We start from the raw sequence: 25684 nt of genomic DNA on the forward strand, positions 1-25684 counted from the left end.
TGATTAGGAGAATTATAATCTAGTAGAACTCTCAATATGATAGACGGCTAAAAATGAGCAAGATAAAAACACATTATAAATAGTAGATTTTGATATCAAACTGAAATTTGACCCTCTAAATGGCCTCTTCTTGAGATGCTTCGGAACAGCCTATGAACTTTAGTTGATTGGGTTTCCTGTAGGTATGATGATCCTTTTCTCAACAATGTACATTAATACCGATTCCTATCACTGTAGCCAACCGTAGCCAAATATCACTTGCCCTTTTGGCCCATTTTTTCTATTCCAGGTGCCCAAGGTAATCATCTATGATACGTTCTACATTAGTAATCCACTTGAGTCGTCCGTTTGTTTTTTGCCTTACGAAATTATCTACATAACTTTTCTTCCCAATCGAGATATAGAATATTTTGTATGAAGTTTCTACGTTCAATTCAATCACAGTAAATTATGATCTGATTTGGATGGAAATCATCCATTAACCCTCAACATACATTCACTAATAGAAATATTCATGTCTTCCCAATTCTCTTGTCTTTTAGGAGCAGGGATTTTTATTGTATACCTTTTATCTTTTATCACGAGCATATGAGTGTTGTTTTTGCCCATATACGAAGATTGAATTAGTCATTTCTAATGAATAAAATATTATAAATTAAAAGAAGGGAAATGATTTTAGCAGTCCAATGTTTTGATATGTCGAGCAAGATTCTTGTCTTTTAGTGTTCAAAGGGCTGTCAAAAGGTTATTTACAGTTCCCAAAAAGCTCTGACAATGCCAATTAAAAATAAAAAGACAAGGTACTGTTGCGACATATCAAAACAACGGAGTGCTAAAATCATTTCCCTAAAAGAATTGATCTTTTTATTTGGATTCCTTTGAGGTGGATTATATATGATATGTCTATTCATAAGATTGAATGCACACTTTTATTTGCCTCTCATTCTTTTCTTATTTTGCAGTCAATATGGAGTCCCTTGCGGCACCGGTATTAGAAATTGCGAAGTGGTTAGGTTATCCTATTATTCGATGCATTAGCTACATCAAAAATCTTGAAAAGAATTTAAACAATCTCAATGAAAAAGCAAGCGTTCTGTATAGTAGAAGGGAAGACATCAAAGGCAAGATAAGTAAGCATGGCAGCAGAGGGACTGCTTCGAATGAATGTGAAATTTGGCTTGAAAAGGTGGAAGGGCTACAAAGTAAGGTGAATGAGATAGAGAAAGAATACAAAGAGGGAAAAAATTGTTTGATGGGATGGTGTCCGGATGTTTCATTGCGGTTGAAGCTTGGCAAACGTGTTGATGATTCCAATATTTTGATCAAAGATCTCTTGGAGGAATCTGCGTCTTGGGTCGTTGGGGTGGTTGTTGACGCACCGACAAATATAACTGAACCCATAGCTGCACCAACAATAGAAAGAACACATCAACTGATCGCACTCTACAAAAAATATTGGGATGCATCAAAGACATTAAAAAAAAGAAGATTGGAATTTGGGGAATGGGTGGAGTTGGAAAGACGACGGTGATGAAAAGTTTGAACAACTCAGCAGAAATAACCCAGTTGTTTGAAATTGTCATATGGGTAACCGTCTCAAAAGATTGGAGCTTGCGAAATGTGCAGAATGAAATTGCAAAACGATTGTCATTGAATTTAGGAAGTGATGAATCAAATGACAATATGGCAACAAGAATATATCAGGAATTGGAAAGAAAGAAGTTCATTCTTCTTTTGGATGACATGTGGGAAAAAATAGAGTTGGACAATGTTGGAATCCCTCGCATAAACCTAGAGAACGGTTCCAAAATAGTGCTGACGACTAGACGTCTACAAGTTTGTAAGTCGATGGATACTGATGTGGAGATAAGGGTAGACATCTTATCTGAAGAGGAAGCATGGAAACTTTTCCAAAACAAAGTGGGGGACGTTGTTGAAAATCCAAGCATACAATCCTTAGCAAAGGATGTGATTAAGGAGTGCCATGGTCTGCCACTTTCAATCATCGTGGTGGGAGGGAGCTTGAGGAAGGAGGCTAATGTCCATGTGTGGAAAAATGCATTGAATGAGTTATGCTCGCCAACTACATGTGAGATCGAAGATATGGAAGAACAAGTGTTTAAGCGCTTGAAATTCAGTTTCGACAGGTTAAACAATGACAATACAAAGAATTGCTTTTTGTACGGGGCACTGTATCCGGAAGACCATGAGATACCAATAGATAAATTAATTGAGTATTGGAGGGGGGAAGGTTTTATCGATGGTGCAGGTGCATATGATAAGGGACATGCTATAGTAAAACATCTCATAGATGCATCTCTTTTTGGAAGTGTTGAGACAGACTCTGTCAAGATGCATGATGTTATGCGGGATCTAGCATTACGAATCACTTCTCCAATTGGAGACGGGTATAGATTCTTAGTGAGAGCTGGTGTTGGGATAAGCGAACCCCCAAAGGAAAAGGAATGGGAAAACGTGGAGAGGATCTCCTTGATGCGTAATGAATTAAAAAGTCTTCCCCCATCACCAAAATGCCCCAAGCTCTTGACATTGTTGCTTCAAAGGAACGAACCATTAACAATTCCTGCATCATTCTTTGATCACATGGCGAGCCTTCGAGTTTTGGACCTAAGTCACACCCGCATAGAGTCGCTACCAGAATCCATTGGGAATTTGGACAGCCTTCGAGCACTATATCTAAATAGTTGTGAGAATTTGAAGACGCTCACGTCTCAAGTTGGGGCACTAAAGGAACTTGATGTGCTTGATCTTGGAATGTGGACGAAAATTGATTGTTTACCAATTGAGATTGGGGAGCTAACTAAACTTAGGGTTCTGTATGTGTCTTGTCACGAACTCAAAGTAAAAATATCGAGGCTCTCTCTATTGGAAGACTTGCGTATCTTGGTAGATCCACGTGATGGGAGGTGGGATGAGAGCCTTGCAAATTATGTGACAGAGGAGATTTGCAGCTTGAGGGAACTAACTCATCTCGGATTCTGCTTCCCAAATATGGAGTGCCTTGAACAATTTGTCCAAGGTAGCCGATCTTGGAACGAGAAACATATTAAAACATTTCAAATTCTGGTTGGTTCCTGTGGTCCAGACTTCTGGCGCTATACTAAAGGAGGTCGAGCTTTGGTACTTGGTGGTGAGGTCACAACCCATGCGAATGCGATCGTTGAAGTACTAAGTTGTGCTGATGCTTTATACTTAATCTGTCATGGTGGAGTTAGAGACCTCTTGGAACTCGGCGTGGAAAACTTGAATGAGTTGAAAAAGTGTAGAATCGTAAGATGCCAAGAAATGGTGACTGTAATGGATTGGAACGGGCTACAAGAAGAGACTACTGCTTTACCAACCTTGGAGTATCTAAGTCTTTATTCTCTACCTAATTTGCGGAGCCTTTGGGAGGGGTCGATGCCACCTGGAACCCTCTCTAGCCTTACAAAATTGAGATTGACGAATTGTCACAAGTTGAGGAATCTTTTCTCTTGGGGCCGTACTAATCTTCAACAACTCCCTAACTTACAAGAGCTGCGGGTTTGGGGTTGCGATGAATTGGAGGAGATAATTGTAAATGAAGAGGAGAAGGTCGACCAACTCCAACATGATGATGACGATGACGATGCTGCTCTCCCTAAGTTGAGAGAGTTACATCTTCAAAGCCTACCTCAATTGGGTAGTATTTGCAAAGGGGTCTCCTTGGCTTTTACAGCACTTGAAAAGATACAAGTTCTATCGTGTTCGAATCTAAAGAGGCTTCCCGTGGGGATAAAAAAGGCACCCAATCTAAGGCAGATTCGTGGCGAGAGAGAATGGTGGGAAGCATTGGAGTGGGAAAACGATGCCATCAAGCAACAACTCCAACCTTTCTTCCTTGAAGTAAAAAGATGAAGCCCATCCCAATTACAGTATTTCGCCCCCAGTGTTTTTTGTTGGAAATATAAACCAATTAAATACTATGTATTGGAATGTAGTGGGAGTTGGAAAGCTGGTTTTGAAAGTCTAAGAGAGTAATTGCTTCATTTGACTAGCTAGAATGTTCTCATGTCCTTTATTTTATATCCATGTATGGCAATAAAAAAGTAACGAGAGGAAAAGAAATATAATTTTAGTCTCCTCATGTCTTTCCTCCTCTCAAAAGTTCATCTTCTTCTTAGTTAAACTCTAACATTGTGGTACCAGAGTTATGGTAAAAAATATAACAATGTCCTCCGATTTTCCGGTTCCCCAACTTAGTGATAAAAAATATGAAAATTGGTGTATTCAAATGAAAGTTTTGCTTGGCGCCCAAGATCTGTGGGATGTGGTAGAGAATGGCTACACCGAACTTGAAAATGAATCGGAGTTGACAAATGCTCAAAAGGAGGCCTTGAAGACCTTAAGGAAGAAAGACAAAGCGGCCTTGTACCTCATCTACCGAGCTCTAGATGAAGGCACTTTTGAAAAAGTTGCGGCTGCCACCACCTCCAACGAAGCATGGGATATGCTCAACAATGATTTTAAAGGTGCAGAAAAGGTGAAGAAAATTTGCCTCCAAACTTTTCGGGGAGATTTTGAGTCTCTTAGAATGAAGAAATCTGAAGCTATTTCAGATTATTTCACAAGGGTCCTTGTCGTTGTAAACCAATTGAGAAGAGATGGTGAGAAAATTGAAGATGGGCTAGTCGTAGAAAAAATTCTACGTTCATTGGACGTGAAGTTTGATTATGTTGTTGTAGTTATAGAAGAATCAAAAAATTTGGACGAAATGTCAATAAATGAACTTATGGGTTCATTGCAAGCACATGAACAACGGCTTATGAAGAAAAAGGAGCCGATTGAAGAGGTGCTTCAAACAAAACTCACCATTAAGGATGATGAAGAAAGCTCGAAAGGAAGCAACAACCAAAGAGGTCGTGGCCGAGGATGGAATCGTGGCCGTGGAAGAGGCCGCGGAAGTGGTCGAGGCCAAAGAGGAGGTCGAGGAGAAGATCAACAAAATTTTCAAAAATTTAACTATCGAGGTCGAGGAGGACGTTCCCGAGGAGGCATGGCAAGAAATCAACGGTATGACACTTCTAAAGATCGTTGTTATAATTGTTGAAAATTTGGCCATTATGCATCGGATTGTTGGTACAAAGATCAAGTTGAAGAAAAATCAAACCTTGTAAAGGAAGATGAAGATGTACTATTGTTATCAAACCTTGATGGAGACATTGGCAACCGAGATGCGTGGTATTTGGATACCGGTGCAAGCAACCACATGTGTGGAAGAAAAGAACTCTTTGTTGAGTTGGATGAATCACTAAGAGGCCAAGTTTCTTTTGGAGACAACTCAAAGACTTCGGTGAAAGGTAGATGTAAAATTTTAATCCTATTAAAGAATGGATCTCATCAATTTATTCATGATGTCTATTGCGTGCCGAATATGAAGAAAAATATTCTAAGCTTGGGACAATTATTTGAGAAGGGTTATAATATTTTTATGACGGACCGAAGCCTAATATTGAGAAATCAACAAAATCATTTGATCACAAAAGTTGATATGTCAAAGAATCGAATGTTTGTGTTAAACATCAAGAATGAAGTTCCAAAGTGCTTGGTTGCTTGTATGAAAGACACTACATGGCTTTGGCACTTAAGATTTGGGCACCTTAACTTTAGTGGTCTCAAATTGCTATCTAAGAAAAATATGGTACACGGGCTTCCACAAATTGATCATCCCAATCAATTGTGTGAGGGATGTGTATTTGGAAAGCACTCCAGAAATAGCTTTCCTAAGGAGGCCACATATCATGCTAGGAGGCCGCTTGAGTTGATACATTCGGATGCGTACGGTCCTATCACTCCTCAATCTTTTGGTAAGCATCGTTATTTTCTTACTTTTATTGATGATTTTTCAAGAAAATCTTGGGTGTATTTTTTGAAGGAAAAGTCGGAAGTGTTCGATATATTCAAAAGATTCAAGTCTTACATTGAAAAGCAAAGTGGGTATCAAATCAAAAACTTGAGGACAGATCGTGGAGGAGAGTTCACTTCAAGTGCATTCAACAAATTCTGTGAAGATCATGGGATTCGGTGATTCTTAACAACCCCATATTCGCCCCAACAAAACGGGGTGGTGGAAAGGAAAAATCGAACCATCCTTGACATGGTTCGAAGCATGCTCAAAAGCAAGAATTTACCAAAAGAATTTTGGGCTGAAGCGGTGGAGTGTGCAGTCTATTTGCAAAATAGATGTCCAACAAAAGGTGTGGAAGATTTCACTCCTCAAGAAGCATGGAGTGGAAAGAGACCAAGCGTCTCTCATTTGAAGGTGTTCGGAAGTATTGCCTATGCACATATTCCGGCTCAAGGGAGAACAAAATTGGATGATAGAAGTAACAAGTTTATTTTCATTGGATATGATTCCAAATTCAAAGCATATAAATTATTTGATCCTATTAACTACAAGCTTTATGTTTCTAGAGATGTTGATTTTGATGAAGCAAGCACATGGGATTGGAGTAATAAAATTGGCATCATTAAAGGAATGGAGGAACAACCACTATCTTCACTAGAAACACAAGAACCTCCATCTTCACCAATTCAAGAGCAGAGGACTTTATCATCTTCCGAAGCAAGTCATAGTGATTCATCACCACCCCGCATAAGGATGGTTGAAGACATTTATGATAGAACGGATGCGATAATTCAAGAATCCAACAATTTGCAATTATTTTGCCTTCTTGTTGATAGTGAGCCACTCACTTTTGAAGAAGCCGTTCAAGAAAAGAAGTGGAAGAATGCTATGGATGAAGAGATTCGAGCCATCGAAAAGAATCAAACTTGGGAGCTTGTTACACTTCCAAAAAATCATGAAGCTATTGGTGTCAAGTGGGTATATAAAATCAAGAAAAATGCAAGTGGTGAAATTGATAAGTGTAAAGCAAGGTTGGTAGCTAAAGGCTACAAGCAAAAGGCAGGGATTGATTATGATGAATTGTTTGCTCCCGTTGTTCGAATGGAGACTGTCCGAATGATCATTTCTATAGCCGCACAAAATTCATGGAAGATTTGCCAACTGGACGTCAAGTCGGCATTCTTGAATGGACATCTTGAAGAAGAGGTTTATATTGAACAACCCATGGGGTATGTCAAACAAGAAGAAAAAGACAAAGTCTTGCGTTTGAAGAAGGCCTTGTATGGATTGAAGCAAGCACCACGAGCTTGGAATTCCCGAATTGATTCCTACTTCAAAGCAAATGGATATGCACAATGTCCATATGAGCCGTCACTCTATATGAAAAAAGTTAATGGTGATATCTTGCTTATTTGCTTGTGCATTGACGGTTTGATTTTTACAGGAAATAATCCTCTTATGTTCGAAGAATTCAAGCAAGCAATGGTTTGAGAATTCGAGATGACTGACAATGGCTTAATGTCCTATTTTCTCGGCATTGAAGTAAAGCAATCCAAGAAAGGGATATTCATTTCACAAGAAGGATATGCTAGAACTGTTCTCCAAAAATTCAAGATAGAAAATTGCAATACGGTCAATACACCGATGGAGTGCGGGCTCAATCTATCCAAAAATGATGAAGGTGCAATGGTGGATCCAACTATGTTCAAAAGTTTTCTTAGAAGTTTAAGGTATTTGACCGTCACTAGACCAGATATTTTGCATGGAGTTGGACTAGTAAGCCGTTACATGGAGAATCCTAGGTCTACACATCTCAAAGCCGCTAAAAGGATTCTTCGCTACATCAAAGGTACCATTACTTATAGTTTGCATTATGTGCCATCAAATGATTTTCAGCTCATTGGTTATGTTGATAGTGATTGGGGTGGAGATATGATGCAGCCCACACCCATGAGGTTGACAAGTTTGAAGCCCAGATGAACCATCCTAAGCAAGTGAGAAGGTCAGCCCGCATCCAAGCCCAACAGAAGGCCCGTGTCGAACTTGAATCCATTAAGCATAAAGACCACCATGGACACGCTGATCGAGCTGGAGTCCCGCATTAATGGGTCTGACCACTTTTTGGAGTCCGTTGTTGGATCTCTAGATGGACGAATCAGAGAAAATGCTTAACTAGGAAGTTGTAGGTCTTTGAATTATCTTTCCAACAGATATTCATGGTCCTAATTTGGCTCAGTGGTTGAAGAGTTATGGCTATTTTGGTAGACTGTGTTTGCTAGCTTTGACTAGTTAATGTGTTTAGAGTTCCTAAACTATTAATAATGTATGTGAGTCCCTAAACTAGTTAGTGGACTAGTTTGAACGAATTTTCTCATGTATTTCTCTATTTAAAGAGTATCAAACATATGTAATGGAGTTAGTTGAATATTTGAATGAAAATTTGTTTGGTGCATTTTTCCTTGAACCTTGAAGAGTTCTTCCTTGAAACCTAGAAGAGTTTCATTCATTCCTTGAAGAGTAGGAGCTTTCCCCTATTGTTTGCATCCTTGAAGAGTTGCAACCATCAATCTAGAAGAATTGATGTTACCTATCTTCCTTGGCAACCTAGAAGAGTAGCCATTGAAGTTATCTTTCTCTATTTTGCCTCGCTCTATTTCCAGAAACCTGTCCATTCGCATTCATCCACTTCCATCACTATTTCAAGCCCTTTCCAGTATTTTTCTGAGCAAACGTTTGTCGGCAAAGTTGTAGATCTTTGAGTCCTTGAAATTTTGGCTTTTTAATCAAGTTATTCCGACCTATATTAAGGGAGATACGCTCATTTTACCGAACTTGTGCAAATATGTTTTTCTTGAATCCGAATTCTTGAGCATTTGAGTGTGTGTCTGTCACTCTCCCGATCCTTAGTCCAAGAAGCCTAGGAGAGACTTGCATCAAGATATGGACGAACGGAAGAGCACCACCGGTTTTGTTTTCTTTTTGGGTGATTCTCCTTTCACATGGGTATCCAAGAAGCAACCTATTGTATCTCTCTCGTGAGGCCGAGTATGTGGCGGCATCATCATATGTTTCTCATGCTATTTGGCTATGATGGTTGTTCAAAGAAATTCATTTTCATTAAGTTACGGCTACAAAGATTTGCATTGACAATAGATCAGCAATTGAGTTAGCAAAAAATCCTGTTTATCATGAAAGAAGCAAGCATATAGATGTTCGATTTCATTCAATTCGAGATCATGTGAAGAAAAAAGAGGTTGAATTGGTTCATATCAAGTCCAGAGATCAAGTCGCGGATATTCTTACCAAGCCGTGAAGGCCGAGCTGTTTTACAAGTTCAGAACTTCTCTTGGAATAATTGATGGAAGAAATTTGGTTTAAGGGGGAGTGTTGGAAATATAAACCAATTAGATACTATCTATTTGAATGTAGTGGGAGTTGGAAAGTCGGTTTTGAAAGTCTAAGAGAGTAATTGCTTCATTTGACTAGCTAGAATGTTCTCATGTCTTTTATTTTATATCCATGTATGGCAATCAAAAAGTAAAGAGAGAAAGCAATATAATTTTAGTCTCCACTTGTCTTTCCTCCTCTCAAAATTTTATCTTCTTCTTAGTTAAACTCATTTCTTTTATTTTCGGTTCAAGAGTTGAATGTTATTTATAAGGGATTTGCTAGGGACAATCACAGAAGGCATTTCACGGACCAGCTATTGCATGAGAGGGCAGCCACATAGGCTCCACTTTTCAACAGATTTTGTCTTATCCTATGAGGTGGACGGTCTCTCATGCAAAATGCCTTCTACGATCGTCCCTACTACTATGCCTTCTACTATTTTTTTTATTAAGGATGGACCATCTAAATCATTAATTTATGGACCCACTTTATTGGGTGATCTCCTCATATGATGATCCTAACCCTCTATTCATGGATGTGTGCCTTCTATTTTATACTATCACACAAATGGAGGGTCATGATCATCTTATCTATGAAGAAGATTTTTGTGCCACAACCTATATACGCTGGGCCCAGCCCAACAGACTAATAACTTGGACCACCCAATAATGTGGGCCTCACTTGACTATCACATTAGGCCTCTCTCTCTCTCTCTCTCTCTCATCATTTCTGGTGTTTGTAGGAAACTCTCACACTTGGACTGCATCGTAGCCATCCAAATTAGCCTATCTCTTATTAGTGGTATTGATGCTAATGTGCTGAAATGATTCGGAAATCCAACCATTCTTTTCCTGAAAGGGGTTTTGCGAACTGGGTTTGTAGCTTTCAAGGTTGGGCTCTTTGTTTGTTGCTTCATGAAATGTGTGTTCAGATGGGTTTCTTTGATTTTTGTTTTTTTCCTGGTTTTTTGACTTGATGGATATGTGAATTTCTTGTATCTTTGCTATATCATTTTGTGTGTTAATGGCTTTTTTTTTGCCCTTTCATTAGCCATTCTGTATTCATGAATTATTTGTTTTCAGAGAAGATAATATGCGTTTTTAGTAAATTGAGAAGCTGAGATTTTTTTTTTCTTTCAAACTTTCAATCTAGGTGCCAGTTGGGCATTTCATTTTCTAATTTGTTGTAACTAAAATTAGAAAATGACATGATCAATGGGGACCGAGATTGAGAGTTAAAAAGCCAACATGTGTAAAATTGCATGTCTTGTGACGTGACATACTTGGATTTACATATGAAATATACTAAAAAAGAAGATATTTCTAGGTAAACCTCCCCCCCCCCCCCCCCTCTCTCTCTCTCTCTCTCTCTCTCTCTCAACTTGCATCCAAACAGAAAAAAGCACATGGCATTATATGGCTTTACTGAGGTTTTATTTGCATAAAAAATCCAGCCGCCCACCGTAGACTCTACTTCCCCTAAAAGATGCTTAAGCATCCAAACAGAGCCCGACAATGGACCGTTGTATTAATCTTCAACAACTCCTTAACTTACAAGAGTTGAATGTTTCAAGATGTGGTGAATTGGAGGAGATAACTGTAAATGAAGAGGAGAAGGATGAGATTTTGAGAACTTATTCACTTACCTAAATTTGGGAGTAAATGCAAAGGGGTCTCCTTGGTTTTTCGTGCACTTGAAAAGATTGACGTTTATAGGTGCCTGAATCTAAAGAGGCTTTCCTTGGGGATCCAAAGGAGAACCCAACTAAGGTATGTTCAGTGCGAGAGAGAATGGGGGGAAGCATTGGAGTGGGAAATTGATGCCATCAAACAACAACTTCAACCATTCATATTGAATACTGAAGTACATCCAAATTCCGGTATATACCTCCCAATGTTATTTTTTCAGTACAAGAGATGTATATTATTTGAGGATGCACTTTGGTGATGAGTAACCAATGGGGGCGCCCTTTCATCTCATATTTGGAAGGCATATTATTTATTAATGGAAAACACTTCCAAAATGGGATTTCATTAGGAAAATAAAAACGAAAGTGGAATTGATCAACCTGGCAGATAAGTTTTGCAAAAAAAAAAAAAAAAAAACCCGTAAACGGCCCGCATAATTGGGTGATAAAAAATATTCATGTGTTGGCCCCGGAATATATAGGTAGTGTCTTAAAAATCTCCTCATGGGATGATCCTAACCCTTAGATTTGTGGACGTTTTCAGGCTGTGGCTTCCATTTACAACCTACGCATTATGGGCCCAACAGACTAATCACTTAGATCACCCAATATTGTGGGCTCAACTTGACTACCACATTAGCCCTAGCTGCACTTATATCCAAGGTTTCGGTTTCCCATATCATTTTTCCTAAAAAAAACATTTAGAGGTACAACCAAGGTTAAAACCCTAGGGAGCATTTATGATTAACCTAAAGTTAGAGGCAACTGATATTAAAAGGAGAGGGGATGTTTCAGTACGATGGCAACTTAATTGTAATACAGTGAAGGGTGCTCACTATAGCATAGCATAGTAGGTCCAACATTTGAATGATCTAAACCATTCATTCAACAAGTTAGCTTTGGATCATGCCAAACACGCCTGCCCCCGCTTGGTGGAAGGAAAGCTGAAAACCGCAAGATTGAATGGTCATAATCAAGGAGTTAAAGGTTCACAATCGGTTTTCAAAATCCAAAACAAACTTAGATCAGATTGATAAAGCGAATTTTTTAAAAAAATAGAGATGAGATTGAGAGAACGAGGGAGAGGGCATCTCAAAGTCCAAAACAAACTTAGATCAGATTGCTAAGTAGAAAAAAAAATAGAGATGAGATTGAGAGAAAGAGGAAGAGAAATTGAGGGAGAGAGCATACCTTTCAACCTTTGGCCGGAGTAAAACTGTTAGAGTTGGAGATCAAGAGACAAGAGAAGGAGGGAGAGATTGAAATGTAGATGGAGACTTCAAAGAGATGAAAAAAAAACCCCAAAATCGTTGAAAACGTTGAGCCAAAAATTATTGACACCGTAAGGAGCCTAAAAAATATCATGTTTCCAATTCTTGCGAGATTTGGAAACCCACAAACTTCTTTTTTGACATAAAAATGTAAAACAAATAAAGGAAATTTGCCCCCCCCCACCCCCCCTCACAAAAATTTAAAAATCTAAGTAAATTTTGGATATACAAAAACTTTTTGAGATTTTTCAGGGGCGCAATTGCCCCCCACCCACTAAATCCGTCCCTGACTCTTGCATGAATGTATTTAACCTTTCTGGATTACCAATAGGCCTCACAAGTCACAACATCACCCTTCACTATTAAGGCATATATCTCTCATATTTTTGTTGACTCTTTCACAAATCTATCATAGTTAGGAGGGACAGCCCCACCCCTAGAAAAGATATAAACATAGGGGCAATGATTATTTTTCCCATCTTTGAAAAAGATATAAACATTGTCTTTGCCCTTACGGGTATTCAACATCATACAGCCAGAGCTGATCAAGTAATTGATAGGCTTTCATATCGACCACATCACATACAACTTTATCTTTAAAAAAATTTACAATAGAAAATGAAATTTGATGCCTTTCAACAAACTTGGTTCGTTGACCTTTAGATTCAGCATATTTTGTATGGAAGGGTGTTTTCCATCTTCAACTATAGTTTATCCACTGTTTCTCTAGAGATAATATTCTCACTATTTCCCTCATCAATAATCAAATTGCAAAATCTTTGATTCATTGTACACTTCTTTTAGAAGATGTTGTGCCACTGTGGATATGCCTCTTGATTAGGAGATTATATTAATCTCCTCACAACAAGGGATAACCCTTGATCTTCATAGGTCAACATTTCTTCACCATCTTCTTCGGAGACTTCTTAGTCCTCCCCTTCAATTTTAAGGTTCTCGTTGCCTGCCCCTTCTAAACTAGTTGCCAAGTTAGGCCCGGACATTGATTGAATTTGTGTTTAGGCTGGCCACATCAATAACACTCGAGCATATAGGGTAGAGAATACATGTTTTTGTTCCCATCCCTAGTAGTGATCATTTTGGAGCGGATGGGATGGAGAATAAGAGTTCTTGTTCCCATCCCTAATAGTGATCATTGTCTTATTCACTTTCGAAAACTCGGCTCATGGACAGGGATTGTCAGAATCACCCTCAAATAAGAACCTTCCCTCGACTGTGAATCGTGTCCCATGATGATTCAATAGTAGTCGACCCCCCTATTGCCGAGTTCCTACTCGAAGATGATCTAGTTTCACATCTACTCTAGGTTCTAACTTGACACCTCGTTAAGGGTCCAAACGAGTTGTGGCCAGATTCTATCATGGATGGCCATGGGCGATCCACCAGTGAATCTTGCTACTTGCTATGGTTCTGTCATTATAGAATCATTATATGGGGATAAGCAATAAAACACTTTCACATAATCCTTCTCAAATAGGCATCCTTGACAACAATACTGATATTGTTGGAATAACACTTTATCATAATCTATCTGCAAGAATCACTCTCGCAGCAACTGCTTCATTCTTTGCCAAATTTTAATTGGTGCTTTCATATGTCGTGTATGTGAAAGTTGGAATTGTTTACACTAAGCCGAAGCCCCGTCTTTAAGATTTTATGCCAGTAACTTCACCCCTTTGCCTTCACGAACCTCCATATAATAAAAAAAATATAACTACCTCAATAAGCCAATCGAGGAAGTCCTTTAGGGCCCGTTTGGGTACCTCCCAGTTTGTATTTGGATTTGGAATTGAGTTTTAAATAGAAAATGAATAGATTCGGCAGCTAATGTAGAGGGAGACAGAGAGGGAAAGGGGAACTTCCTAGTGGAGGGGAGAGGTTGAGGAGCAAAGAGGGTGAAGGAAACTGCTAGATCTACGGATTTCCAATTTCTTATTTCCACAACAAATTTAGAAATCTGATTTTTTTCGCTTTCAGCTGCTGAATTAGAAATCCAAGAATTTGATCCGATCCAAATTACAATGCAAAAAGGGCTGCAAATGTGAGAAATCCAAATCAAAATCTTCTCGGCATTCAAACGGGCCCTTATTAAAGTTGACAATTGAAGTCTAGAAGATCATTTTTTATTGGGTATTTTTTTTTATCATATCTCGCTCTTCATTTCGCCAATGTTGGAGGATAATCTCTTCAACATCTTCATCTTTGGATTCATCTTCACTGGGTGGAGGTCGATGATTTACTATGTATAGTGAATCACAAACATGTTGACCGCAAGGCCCTTCACAGATCATATGTGGTTCGTCGTCACAGATCTGATTGCACTCGAAGGTGTCTACCAATCAAGAAATTACTACTTGCATCTCGTACATCGATCTCGGATAGTTCCACTGAAAATCCTTGAATGCTACCATTATCATACTGTCATTCCTCATAGCATTGTCCGATGAATTGCATTTAGCCCTATTATTTGTTAGCGGCCATAAAAAAGAGGGTAATCCCTGGGCACATCCTGACGCATGAATGAAACTATAGAAAGGAGTAGAAGATGTAGCTTTGATCAAAACCTTGAACCCACAAGGAGATCTAGCGAATAAACTTCTCTAAAAAGAAAATTCTATAGATAATAATCAAAAGTCTTACACAATACGATTATCGAGTCTTAAATGGTCCTAAAGACTCCAAACCAAACTCGCTTTCATATAAGCCATACTTATTAAAAATAATAAATTTTATATAATAGTAAAAAATATAATACTTATTAAAACTCAGTACCCTTAATTAGGAGAATTATAATCTAGTAGAAGCCTCAATACCCAAGATGGCTAAAGATGAGCAAGATACAAACTTATTATAAATAGTAGATTTTGACATCATACTGAAATCTGACGCTCTAAATGGCCTGTTCTTGAGATGCTTCAAAACAACCAATGAACTTTAATTGATTGGCTTTCATGTAGGTCTCGTCATCCTTTTTCCAACAATGTATATTAATAATGATTCCTATAACTGTAGCCAACCGTAGCCAAATATTACTTGCCCTTTTGGCCCGGTTTTTTCTTATCCAGGTGTCCAAGGTAATCATCTATGATACATTTTACATTAGTAATCCAGTTAAATCGTCTATTTTGCTTTTTGCCTTATAAAATTGTCTGCATAACTTTTCTTCCCAATCAAAAAATAGAATATTTTGTATAAAGTTTCTGCGTCCAATTCAATCGTAGTAAATTATGATCTGATTTCAATGGAAATCATCATTAACCCTTAACATACATTCACTAATAGAAATATTCATGTCTTCCCAATTCTCTTGTCTTTTAGGAGAAGGGATTTTTATTGTATTTGTTTTATCTTTTATCACGAGCATATGAGTGTTGTTTTTGCCCATATACAAAGATGGAATTAGTCATTTTTAATGAAAAAATATTATAATTTAAAAGAATTGTTTTGGATTCCTTTGAGGTGGAATATAAATGATATGTCTATTCATAATATTGAATGCATACTTTTATTTGCCTCTCATCCTTTTCTTATTTTGGAGCCAATATGGAATCCCTTGTGGCAGCGATTTCACCGTTAATTATTTGAAATTGCGAAGTGGTTAGGTGATCCTATTATTCGACGTATTAGTTACATCAAAAATCTTGAAAAGAATTTTCAAAATCTCAATGTAAAAGCAAACGTTCTGTATAGTAGAAGGGACGACATCAAAGGGGAGATAAGTAGGCCTGGAAGCAAAGGGACTGCTACAAATGAATGTGAAAATTGGCTTAAAGAGGTGGAAAGGCTACAAGATAAGGTGAATGTGATAGAGAAAGAATACCATGAGGAGGAAAAATGTTTGATGGGATGGTGTCCAGATGTTTCATTGCGGCTGAAGCTTGGCAAACGTGTTGTTGAGTCCACTAATTCGATCATAGATCTCTTGGAGAAATCTGCCTCTTGGGTCGGTGGGGTGGTTGTTGACGCACCGACAAAGATAGCTGAACCCGTACCTGCACCAACAATAGAACGGAACACATCAACTGATCGCACTCTACAAAAAATATTGGGATGCATCAAAGACATTAAAAAACAAAAGATTGGAATTTGGGGAATGGGTGGAGTTGGAAAGACGACGGTGATGGAAAATTTGAACAACTCACTAGAAATAACCCAGTTGTTTGAAATTGTCATATGGGTAACCGTCTCAAAAGGTTGGAGCTTGCGAAATGTGCAGAATGAAATTGCAAAACGATTGTCATTGAATTTAGGAAGTGATGAATCAAATGAAAATATGAGAAGAAGAATATATCAGAAATTGAAAAGAAAGAAGTTCATTCTTCTTTTGGATGACATGTGGGAGAAAATAGAGTTAGACAATGTTGGAATCCCTCACTTAAACCAAGAGAATGGTTCCAAAGTAGTGTTGACGACTAGACGCCAACAAGTTTGTAAGTCGATGGATACTTATGAGGAGATAAAGGTGGATATCTTATCTGAAGAGGAAGCATGGAAACTTTTCCAAAGGAAAGTGGGGGATGTTGTTACATATCCAAGCATACAATCCTTAGCAAAGGATGTGGTTAAGGAGTGCCATGGTTTGCCGCTTGCAATCATAGTGGTGGGAGCGAGCTTGAGGAAGGAGGAGGATGTCCATGTGTGGAAAAATGCATTGGATGAGTTACGCTTACCAACTACATCTGATATTGAAGATATGGAGGAACAAGTGTTTAAGCGCTTGAAATTCAGTTTCGACAGGTTAAACAATGACAATACAAAGAATTGCTTTTTGAAGTTGACAATTGAAGTCTAGAAGATCATTTTTTATTGGGTATTTTTTTTTATCATGTCTCGCTCTTCATTTCCCCAATGTTGGAGGATATTCTCCTCAACCTATTCATCTTTGGATTCATCTTCACTGGGTGGAGGTCGATGATTTACTATGTATAGTGAATCACAAACATGTTGACCGCAAGCCCCGTCACAAATCATATGTGGTTCACATGAACGAAACTATAGAAAGGAGTGAGAAGATGTAGCTTTGATCAAAACCTTGAACCCACAAGGAGATCTAGCGAATAAACTTCTCTAAAAAGAAAATTCTATAGATAATAATCAAAAGTCTCACACAATATGATTATCGAGTCTTAAATGGTCCTAAAGACTCCAAACCAAACTCGCTTTCCTATAAGCCGTACTTATTAAAAATAAATACTTTTATAAAATAGTAAAAAATATAAAACTTATTAAAACTTAGTACCCTTAATTAGGAGAATTTTAATCTAGTAGAACTCTCAATACCCGAGATGGCTAAAAAAGAGCAAGGTACTAACTTATTATAAATAGTAGATTTTGACATCATACTGAAATTTGACCCTCTAAATGGCATGTTCTTGAGATGCTTCAAAACAACCAATGAACTTTAATTGATTGGCTTTCCTGTAGGTCTCGTCATCCTTTTTCCAACAATGTATATTAATAACGATTCCTATAACTGTAGCCAACTTTTCATATCCAGGTGTCCATGGTAATCATCTATGATACGTTTTACATTAATAATCCAGTTAAATCGTCTATTTTGCTTTTTGCTTGCCTTATAAAATTGTCTGCATAACTTTTCTTCCCAATCGAGAAATAGAATATTTTGTATAAAGTTTCTGTGTCCAATTCAATCACAGTAAATTATGATCTGATTTGGATGGAAATCATCATTAACCCTTAACATACATTCACTAATAGAAATATTCATGTCTTCCCAATTCTCTTGTCTTTTAGGAGCAGGGATTTTTATTGTATATTTTTTATCTTTTATCACGAGCATATGAGTGTTGTTTTTGCCCATATACGAAGATGGAATTAGTCATTTATAATGGATAAAATATTATAATTTAAAAGAATTGTTTTGGATTCCTTTTAGGTGGAATATATATGATATGTCTATTAAGAAGATTGAATGCATACTTTTATTTGCCTCTCATCCTTTTCTTATTTTGCAGCCAATATGGAATCCCTTGTGACAGCGATTTCACCGGGATGTGAAATTGTGAAGTGGTTAGGTGATCCTATTATTCGACGCATTAGTTACATCAAAAATCTTGAAAAGAATTTTAAAAATCGCAATGAAAAAGCAAGCCTTCTGTATAGTACAAGGGACGACATCAAAGGGGAGATACATAGGCATGGAAGCAAAGGGACTGCTACGAATGAATGTGAAAACTGGCTTAAAAAGGTGGAAAGGCTACAGGATAAGGTGAATGTGATAGAGAAAGAATACCATGAGGAGAAAATTTGTTTGATGGGATGGTGTCCAGATGTTTCATTGCGGCTGAAGCTTGGCAAACGTATTGATGAGTCCACTAATTTGATCATAGATCTCTTGGAGAAATCAACCTCTTGGGTCGGTGGGGTGGTGGTTGACGCACCGACAAAGATAGCTGAAGCCGTACCTGCACCAACAATAGAAGGGAACACATCAACTGATCGCACTCTACAAAAAATATTGGGATGCATCAAAGACATTAAAAAACAAAAGATTGGAATTTGGGGAATGGGTGGAGTTGGAAAGACGACGATGATGAAAAGTCTGAACAACTCAGCAGAAATAACCCAGTTGTTTGAAATTGTCATATTGGTAACCGTCTCAAAAGATTGGAGCTTGCGAAATGTGCAGAATGAAATTGCAAAACGATTGTCATTGAATTTACGAAGTGATGAATCAAATGACAATATGGCAACAAGAATATATCAGGAATTGGAAAGAAAGAAGTTCATTCTTCTTTTGGATGACATGTGGGAGAAAATAGAGTTGGACAATGTTGGAATCCCTCGCATAAACCTAGAGAACGGTTCCAAAATAGTGCTGACGACTAGAAGGCTACAAGTTTGTAAGTCGATGGATACTGATGTGGAGGTAAGGGTAGATATCTTATCTGAAGAGGAAGCATGGAAACTTTTCCAAAATAAAGTGGGGGACGTTGTTGAATATCCAAGCATACAATCCTTAGCAAAGGATGTGGTTAAGGAGTGCCATGGTTTGCCGCTTGCAATCATAGCGGTGGGAGGGAGCTTGAGGAAGGACGAGGATGTCCATGTGTGGAAAAATGCATTGGATGAGTTACGCTCGCCAACTATATGTGAGATCGAAGATATGGAAGAACAAGTGTTTAAGCGCTTGAAATTCAATTTCGACAGGTTAAACAATGAAAATACAAAGAATTGCTTTTTGTATGGGGCACTGTATTCGGAAGACCATAAGATTCCAATAGATGAATTAATTGAGTATTGGAGGGGGGAAGGTTTTATCAATGGTGCAGGTGCATATGATAAGGGACATGCTATAGTAAAACATCTCATAGATGCATCTCTTTTTGAAAGTGTCGAGACAGACTCTGTCAAGATGCATGGTGTTATGCGGGATCTAGCATTACGAATCATTTCTCCAACTGGAGACGGGTATAGATTCTTAGTAAGAGCTGGTGTTGATATAAGCGAACCCCCAAAGGAAAAGGAATGGGAAAACGTGGAGAGGATCTCCTTGATGCGTAATGAATTAAATAGTCTTCCCCCGTCACCATATTGCCTCAAGCTCTTGACATTGTTGCTTCAAGGGAACAGAACATTAACAAAAATTCCTGCAGCATTCTTTGATCACATGGCAAGCCTCCGAGTTTTGGACCTAAGTGACACCAGCATAGAGTCGCTACCAGAATCCGTTAGCAATTTGGTCAGCCTTCAAACACTATTTCTAAATAATTGTGAGAAATTGAAGACGCTCACGTCTCAAGTTGGGGCACTAAAGGAACTTGATGTGCTTGCTCTTGGAGACGGGACGAAGATTGATTGTTTACCTATTGAGATTGAGGAGCTAACTAAACTTAGGCTTCTGCATGTGTCTTGCCACGAACTCAGAGTAAGAATATCGAGGCTCTCTCTATTAGAAGACTTGCGTATCAGGGTAGATCCATATGATGGGAGGTGGGATGAGAGCTTTACAAATTGTATGACAGAGGAGATATGCAGCTTGAGGGAACTAACTCATCTCGGATTCTGCTACTTCCCAAATGTGGAGTGCCTTGAACAATTTGTCCAAAGCAGCCTTTCGTGGAAAGAGAAACAAATTAAAACATTTCAAATTGTGGTTGGTTTCCACCAAGAGAGACTACAGGGTCAGTAAAGTAGATCCAGGTGTGGTACTTGTTGGTGAGGTCACAACCCATGAGAATGCGATCGTTGAAGTACTAAGTCGTGCCGATGCTTTATACTTAGATCATGGTGGAGTTAGAGACCTCTTGGAACTCGGCGTGGAAAACTTGAATGAGTTGAAGAAGTGTATAATCGATAGATGCCAAGAAATGGTGACTGTGATGGATTGGAACAGGCTACAAGAAGAGACTACTGCTTTACCAAACTTAGGGTTTCTGCATCTTGGATTTCTACGTAATTTGCGGAGCCTTTGGGAGGGGTCGATGCCACCTGGAACCCTCTCTAGCCTTACTCAATTGACATTTAATGGTTGTCCTAATTTGAGGAAGCTTTTCTCCTGGCGCCGTATTAATTTTCAACAACTCCCTAACTTACAAGAGCTGCGGGTTTGGGATTGCGATGAATTGGAGGAGATAATTGTAAATGAAGAGGAGAAGGTCGACCAACTCCAACATGATGATGACGACGATGATGCTCTACCATCACTGCTCCCGAAGTTGAGAGTCTTATATCTTAACAGCCTACCTCAATTGGGTAGTATTTGCAAAGGGGTCTCCTTGCCTTTTCCTGCACTTGAAGAGTTATATTTTGATTGGTGTCCGATTATAAAGAGGCTTCCCGTGGGGATAAAAAAGGCACCTAATCTAAGGAAGATTTTTGGCAACAGAGAATCGCACAAGGCTAGGCTCCACTTGTCAATAGATTTTTTCGCCCCCACAGGTTTTTATTTTTATTTTTTTCGGTTCAAGTCAATAGATGTATGTTATAATGTTATTTATAAGGGATTTGGTAGGGACAATCGCACAAGGCTAGTAGGCTCCACTTGTCAACAGATTTTTTCTTATTCTTTCATGCAACACCCTCTCTTCAAAATGCTTTCTACGATCGTCCCTACCAAATCCCTATTTATAAAGGATGGTGATCTCCTTATAGGATGATCCTAACCCTCTATTTGTGTATGTGTGCCTTCTATTTTATACTATCACACAAACGGAGGGTCATGATCATCTTATCATGGAGAAGATTTTTGTGCCACAAGCTATATACACTAGGCCCAACAGACTGACTAATCACTTAGACAACCTAATAATGTGGGTCCACTTGACTATCGCATAAGGCCTCGCTGAGCTTAGATCACCCTATTCCAAAGTCTCTCTCTCTCTCTCTCTCTCTCTCTCTCTCTCTCTCTCTCTCTCTCATCATCATCATTTCTGGTGTTTGCAGGAAGCTCTCACAAGTGGGCTCCGTCGTAGCCATCCAAAGCCTGTCTCTTATTAGTGGTAATGTTGCTAATGTGGTGAAAGGGGTTTTTCGAACTGGGTTTGTTGCTGTAGATATTGGGCTCTTTGTTTTTTGCTTGAAGAAATGTGTTCAGATGGGCTTCTTAGATTCTAGGCTTTTTTTTTCCTGCTTTTGTGGCTTGATGGATATGTTGAATTTCCTGTATTTAATATATAAGTTTGTGTGTTGATGGTTTTTTTTTTCTTTCTGAATCTTAGTCCTTTCATTAGTCATTCTGTATTCCTCAACTATTCTGTTTTCAGAGAATATAATCTGTGCTTTGTTAATTGAGGAGATTTGATTTATTTTTTTAAACTCTCAATCTCGGTGCCAGTTGGGCATTTCATTTTCTAATTTGTTGTAATCAATCGAGACCGAGATTGAGAGAGACATGGTTGAGAACACACATTTGGTATACAAATCCCAATGTAGCATCCAAATCCTTAGAGACTACCAACATGTGTAAAATTGCATGTCTTGCGACATGACATCACTTGGATTTACATATGAAATATCTCAATAAAGAAGAGATTTCTATGTAAACCTCTTTCTCTCCTGGTTAACTTGCATCCAAACAGAATAAAGCACATGGCATTATATGGCTTTACCGGGGTTTTAATTGAATCAAAATTCCAGCCGCCCTCCATAAACATTACTTCCGTAAAGAATGCTTAAGCATCCAAACAGAGCCCCGAAATTGGACTGTTGTATTCATCTTCAACAACTCCTTAAACTTACAAGAGTTGAATGTTTCAAGATGTGGAGGATCGGAGGAGATAATTGTAAATGAAGTTTGAGAAAGTTGAGATTTTTAGAACGTGTACACTTAACTAAAGTGGGGAGTACTTGCAAAGAGATCTCCTTGGCTTTTCGTTCACTTGAAATGATTGACGTTTATAGGTTCCCGAATCTAAAGAGGCTTTCCTTGGGGATCCAAAGGAGACCATTTCTAAGGTATGTTCAAGGCGAGAGAGAATGGTCGGAAGCATCAAACAACTTCAACCATTCTTCGCTGCACATATTGAATACTGAAGTACATCCAAATTCCGGTATATCTCTCCCAATGTTAATTTTTTCAGTTCAAGAGATGTATATTATTTGAGGATGCAGTTTGGTGATGAGTAACCAATGGTGGCGTCCTTTCATCTGATTTTTGTAAGGGAGCCCTATAGACTTCCTCATATTATTTATTAATGGAAAAGACTTCCAAAATGGGATTTCGTTTAGAAAATAAAGATGACAGTGGAATTGATGGATGGTTTGGTCTATTCCTCATATTTTATTGGTCAGATGAGTTCTGCAAAAAAAACAAAGCACGGCCTGCATTACTGGACGAAAAAAATATTCGTTTGTTGGCCCCGGAATATATAGGTAGTGTGTTAAAAATCTCCTCATGGATGATTCTAATCTTCGATTTATAGATGTTTTCAGGCTGTGGCTTCCATTTACAACCTATCTATGCTGAGCCCAACAGACTAATCACCTAGATCACCCAATATCGTGGGCTCAACTTGACTACCACATTAGGCCTAGCTGCACTTATATGCAAGGTTTCGGGTTCCCATATCATTTTCCTAAAAAAGCATTAAGAGGGACAACCAAAGTTAAAAACCTATAGGGAGCATTTATCATCAACCTAAAGTTAAGTTAGACGCAACTGATATTAAAAGGAGAGTTTTGACCATATAAAATCTCTGTTTTAGTAGGATGCCAACTTAATTGTAATTTTAGTTTTCCATGGTTTGGCTCTCTCATTTAATTGGGATTTTTATTTTCGTATATAAAATATTCTTCAATAAATGGGGAAAGAAAAACAAAAAAACCTCCAAATAGCCTTATTTAATGAGGAATGATAAACTGAAAGGCATCCTTCCAAAAAACCATCTACACGGGCGACAAAAAAAAAAAACTAAAATTCCTAAAATTCTTAAAAAAGATAGCAAATTTTTTAAAAAAGAAACGTTTTATTTAACTTTGGAGAAATTAAACTCCCTAAAATTCCTGCTATACACGACCAAGACCTATCTTTCTGCTTTCCTAATGACTTTATTTTTTATTTCGAATGATTGATCTAGTAGGTGCCTAGCTGAGTTTTGTGCAATATCTGCACAAACAATAAGCAAGAATACTGATTTGCGTTTTTTGCAATATTCCCTGTTGCACTTTCCATCTTTCTAGGTGATCTTAATTTTTGGTGGAATTACTCAATGATGTGACTTCATGTTAATCATATCAAGTTCAAACACCATTTTCTAGGTTGGTTTACTTTTAGGCAGAGCTTATTAGAGATGTGTACATATCCAATGCTAAAGCTCTCAAGATAGTATACAGGCATCAGAATGTTCCTTTTACTGCTTTCTTTTAGTTGTATTAACATTTGCATTCACTCGCTTGTTTTGGATTTCGTCTACAATTTTTTTCTTTCCTAGTTATTGATGATTTTCACCATCTTTTTTTCTGAAAGCCACTTGATTTGGTGGGGATAAACACAGTGAATGTGAACCAAACAGAAAACAAAATTCCAAAAAATTGAAAAATGTCAACCAAAAAGTGAAAAAAATATATTTAAAAAAATAAATAAATAAATAAATAATTCCAAGAGATTATTACTTTCCATAATTTTCTTTTCCCTAGATCCAAACATGCCTTAAAGAAGTCTTTGATCTAACAATTATATGATCATGTGTATGTCTGTAAGCTAGGTGGCGTAGGGAAAGCCTTTTGCCTACCGATTTGTAATTCCGTAGGGATAGGCCACCTTTCTCTACGGAACAATCCATAGGGACATGATTGGACTTTCCCTATGGAAGTTAATAAATACCGTAGAGAAAATGTACTTTTCCCTACGAAAATTGAAATTAGTCCGTAAGGAAAATGTGCTTTTTCCTACATAATTTCGAAAAATCATTAGGTAAACAGTACTTTTGCCAACGAAATTTCAAAAAAAAAAATCCGTAAGGAAAAGGTGTTTTTCCCTACGAAATTTCAAAAAATCTGTCTGTAAAAGCTATTTTTTTTTTTAAACTCTCAATCTCGGTGCCAGTTGGGCATTTCATTTTCTAATTTGTTGTAATCAATCGAGACCGAGATTGAGAGAGACATGGTTGAGAACACACATTTGGTATACAAATCCCAATGTAGCATCCAAATCCTTAGAGACTACCAACATGTGTAAAATTGCATGTCTTGCGACATGACATCACTTGGATTTACATATGAAATATCTTAATAAAGAAGAGATTTCTATGTAAACCTCTTTCTCTCCTGGTTAACTTGCATCCAAACAGAATAAAGCACATGGCATTATATGGCTTTACCGGGGTTTTAATTGAATCAAAATTCCAGCCGCCCTCCATAAACATTACTTCCGTAAAGAATGCTTAAGCATCCAAACAGAGCCCCGAAATTGGACTGTTGTATTCATCTTCAACAACTCCTTAAACTTACAAGAGTTGAATGTTTCAAGATGTGGAGGATCGGAGGAGATAATTGTAAATGAAGTTGAGAAAGTTGAGATTTTTAGAACGTGTACACTTAACTAAAGTGCGGAGTACTTGCAAAGAGATCTCCTTGGCTTTTCGTTCCCTTGAAATGATTGACGTTTATAGGTGGCCGAATCTAAAGAGGCTTTCCTTGGGGATCCAAAGGAGACCCAATCTAAGGTATGTTCAAGGTGAGAGAGAATGGTCAATCTAAGGTATGTTCAAGGTGAGAGAGAATGGTCGGAAGCATTGGAGTGGGAAAATGATGCCATCAAACAACAACTTCAACCATTCTTCGCTGCACATATTGAATACTGAAGTACATCCAAATTCCGGTATATCTCTCCCAATGTTAATTTTTTCAGTTCAAGAGATGTATATTATTTGAGGATGCAGTTTGGTGATGAGTAACCAATGGGGGCGTCCTTTCATCTGATTTTTGGAAGGGAGCCCTATAGACTTCCTCATATTATTTATTAATGGAAAA

The 25684-nt window shown here is 38.0% G+C and overlaps 2 protein-coding genes, 1 long non-coding RNA gene and 1 pseudogene across 5 annotated transcripts in view; all 4 read left to right on the forward strand.

Annotated features, from left to right (window-relative positions):
- The window catches only part of LOC143865507 (uncharacterized), a 28615-nt gene extending 18206 nt beyond the window's left edge, over positions 1-10409 (forward strand). The window contains exon 2 of the long non-coding RNA XR_013241913.1: positions 10020-10409. This is a non-coding gene — a long non-coding RNA (uncharacterized LOC143865507). The remainder of the gene's footprint in view (positions 1-10019) is intronic.
- On the forward strand, positions 967-8314 carry LOC143865506 (disease resistance protein At4g27190-like). Of its 3 annotated transcripts, none has more exons than XR_013241912.1 (2): positions 967-7736; positions 7804-8314. XR_013241912.1 is itself a non-coding variant. In XM_077375841.1 (1 exon), exon 1 carries the CDS (start codon positions 1504-1506, stop codon positions 3895-3897), a length of 2394 nt encoding a protein of 797 aa, XP_077231956.1. In that variant the 5' UTR covers positions 967-1503; the 3' UTR covers positions 3898-8314. The 3 variants fall into 3 exon arrangements, 1 of the variants encoding a protein (XP_077231956.1); XR_013241911.1 differs by having other exon boundaries at positions 7829-8314; XM_077375841.1 differs by having other exon boundaries at positions 967-8314.
- Positions 10410-10791: 382 nt separating the features above from the next.
- On the forward strand, positions 10792-17045 carry LOC143865495 (disease resistance protein At4g27190-like). Its single transcript, XM_077375826.1, has 3 exons — positions 10792-10875; positions 10993-11046; positions 15849-17045. The coding sequence occupies exons 1-3, from the start codon at positions 10792-10794 to the stop codon at positions 17043-17045; spliced, it is 1335 nt and encodes a 444-aa protein (XP_077231941.1).
- Positions 17046-18233: 1188 nt separating this feature from the next.
- LOC143865496 (putative disease resistance protein At4g27220) lies at positions 18234-22002 on the forward strand (annotated as a pseudogene).
- The last annotated feature ends 3682 nt before the right edge of the window (positions 22003-25684 follow it).

This window comes from Tasmannia lanceolata, unplaced genomic scaffold, assembly GCF_043159265.1.
Source record: "Tasmannia lanceolata isolate RefF3 unplaced genomic scaffold, GAP_Taslan_0.1 ptg000081l, whole genome shotgun sequence".
Lineage (NCBI taxonomy): Eukaryota > Viridiplantae > Streptophyta > Magnoliopsida > Canellales > Winteraceae > Tasmannia > Tasmannia lanceolata.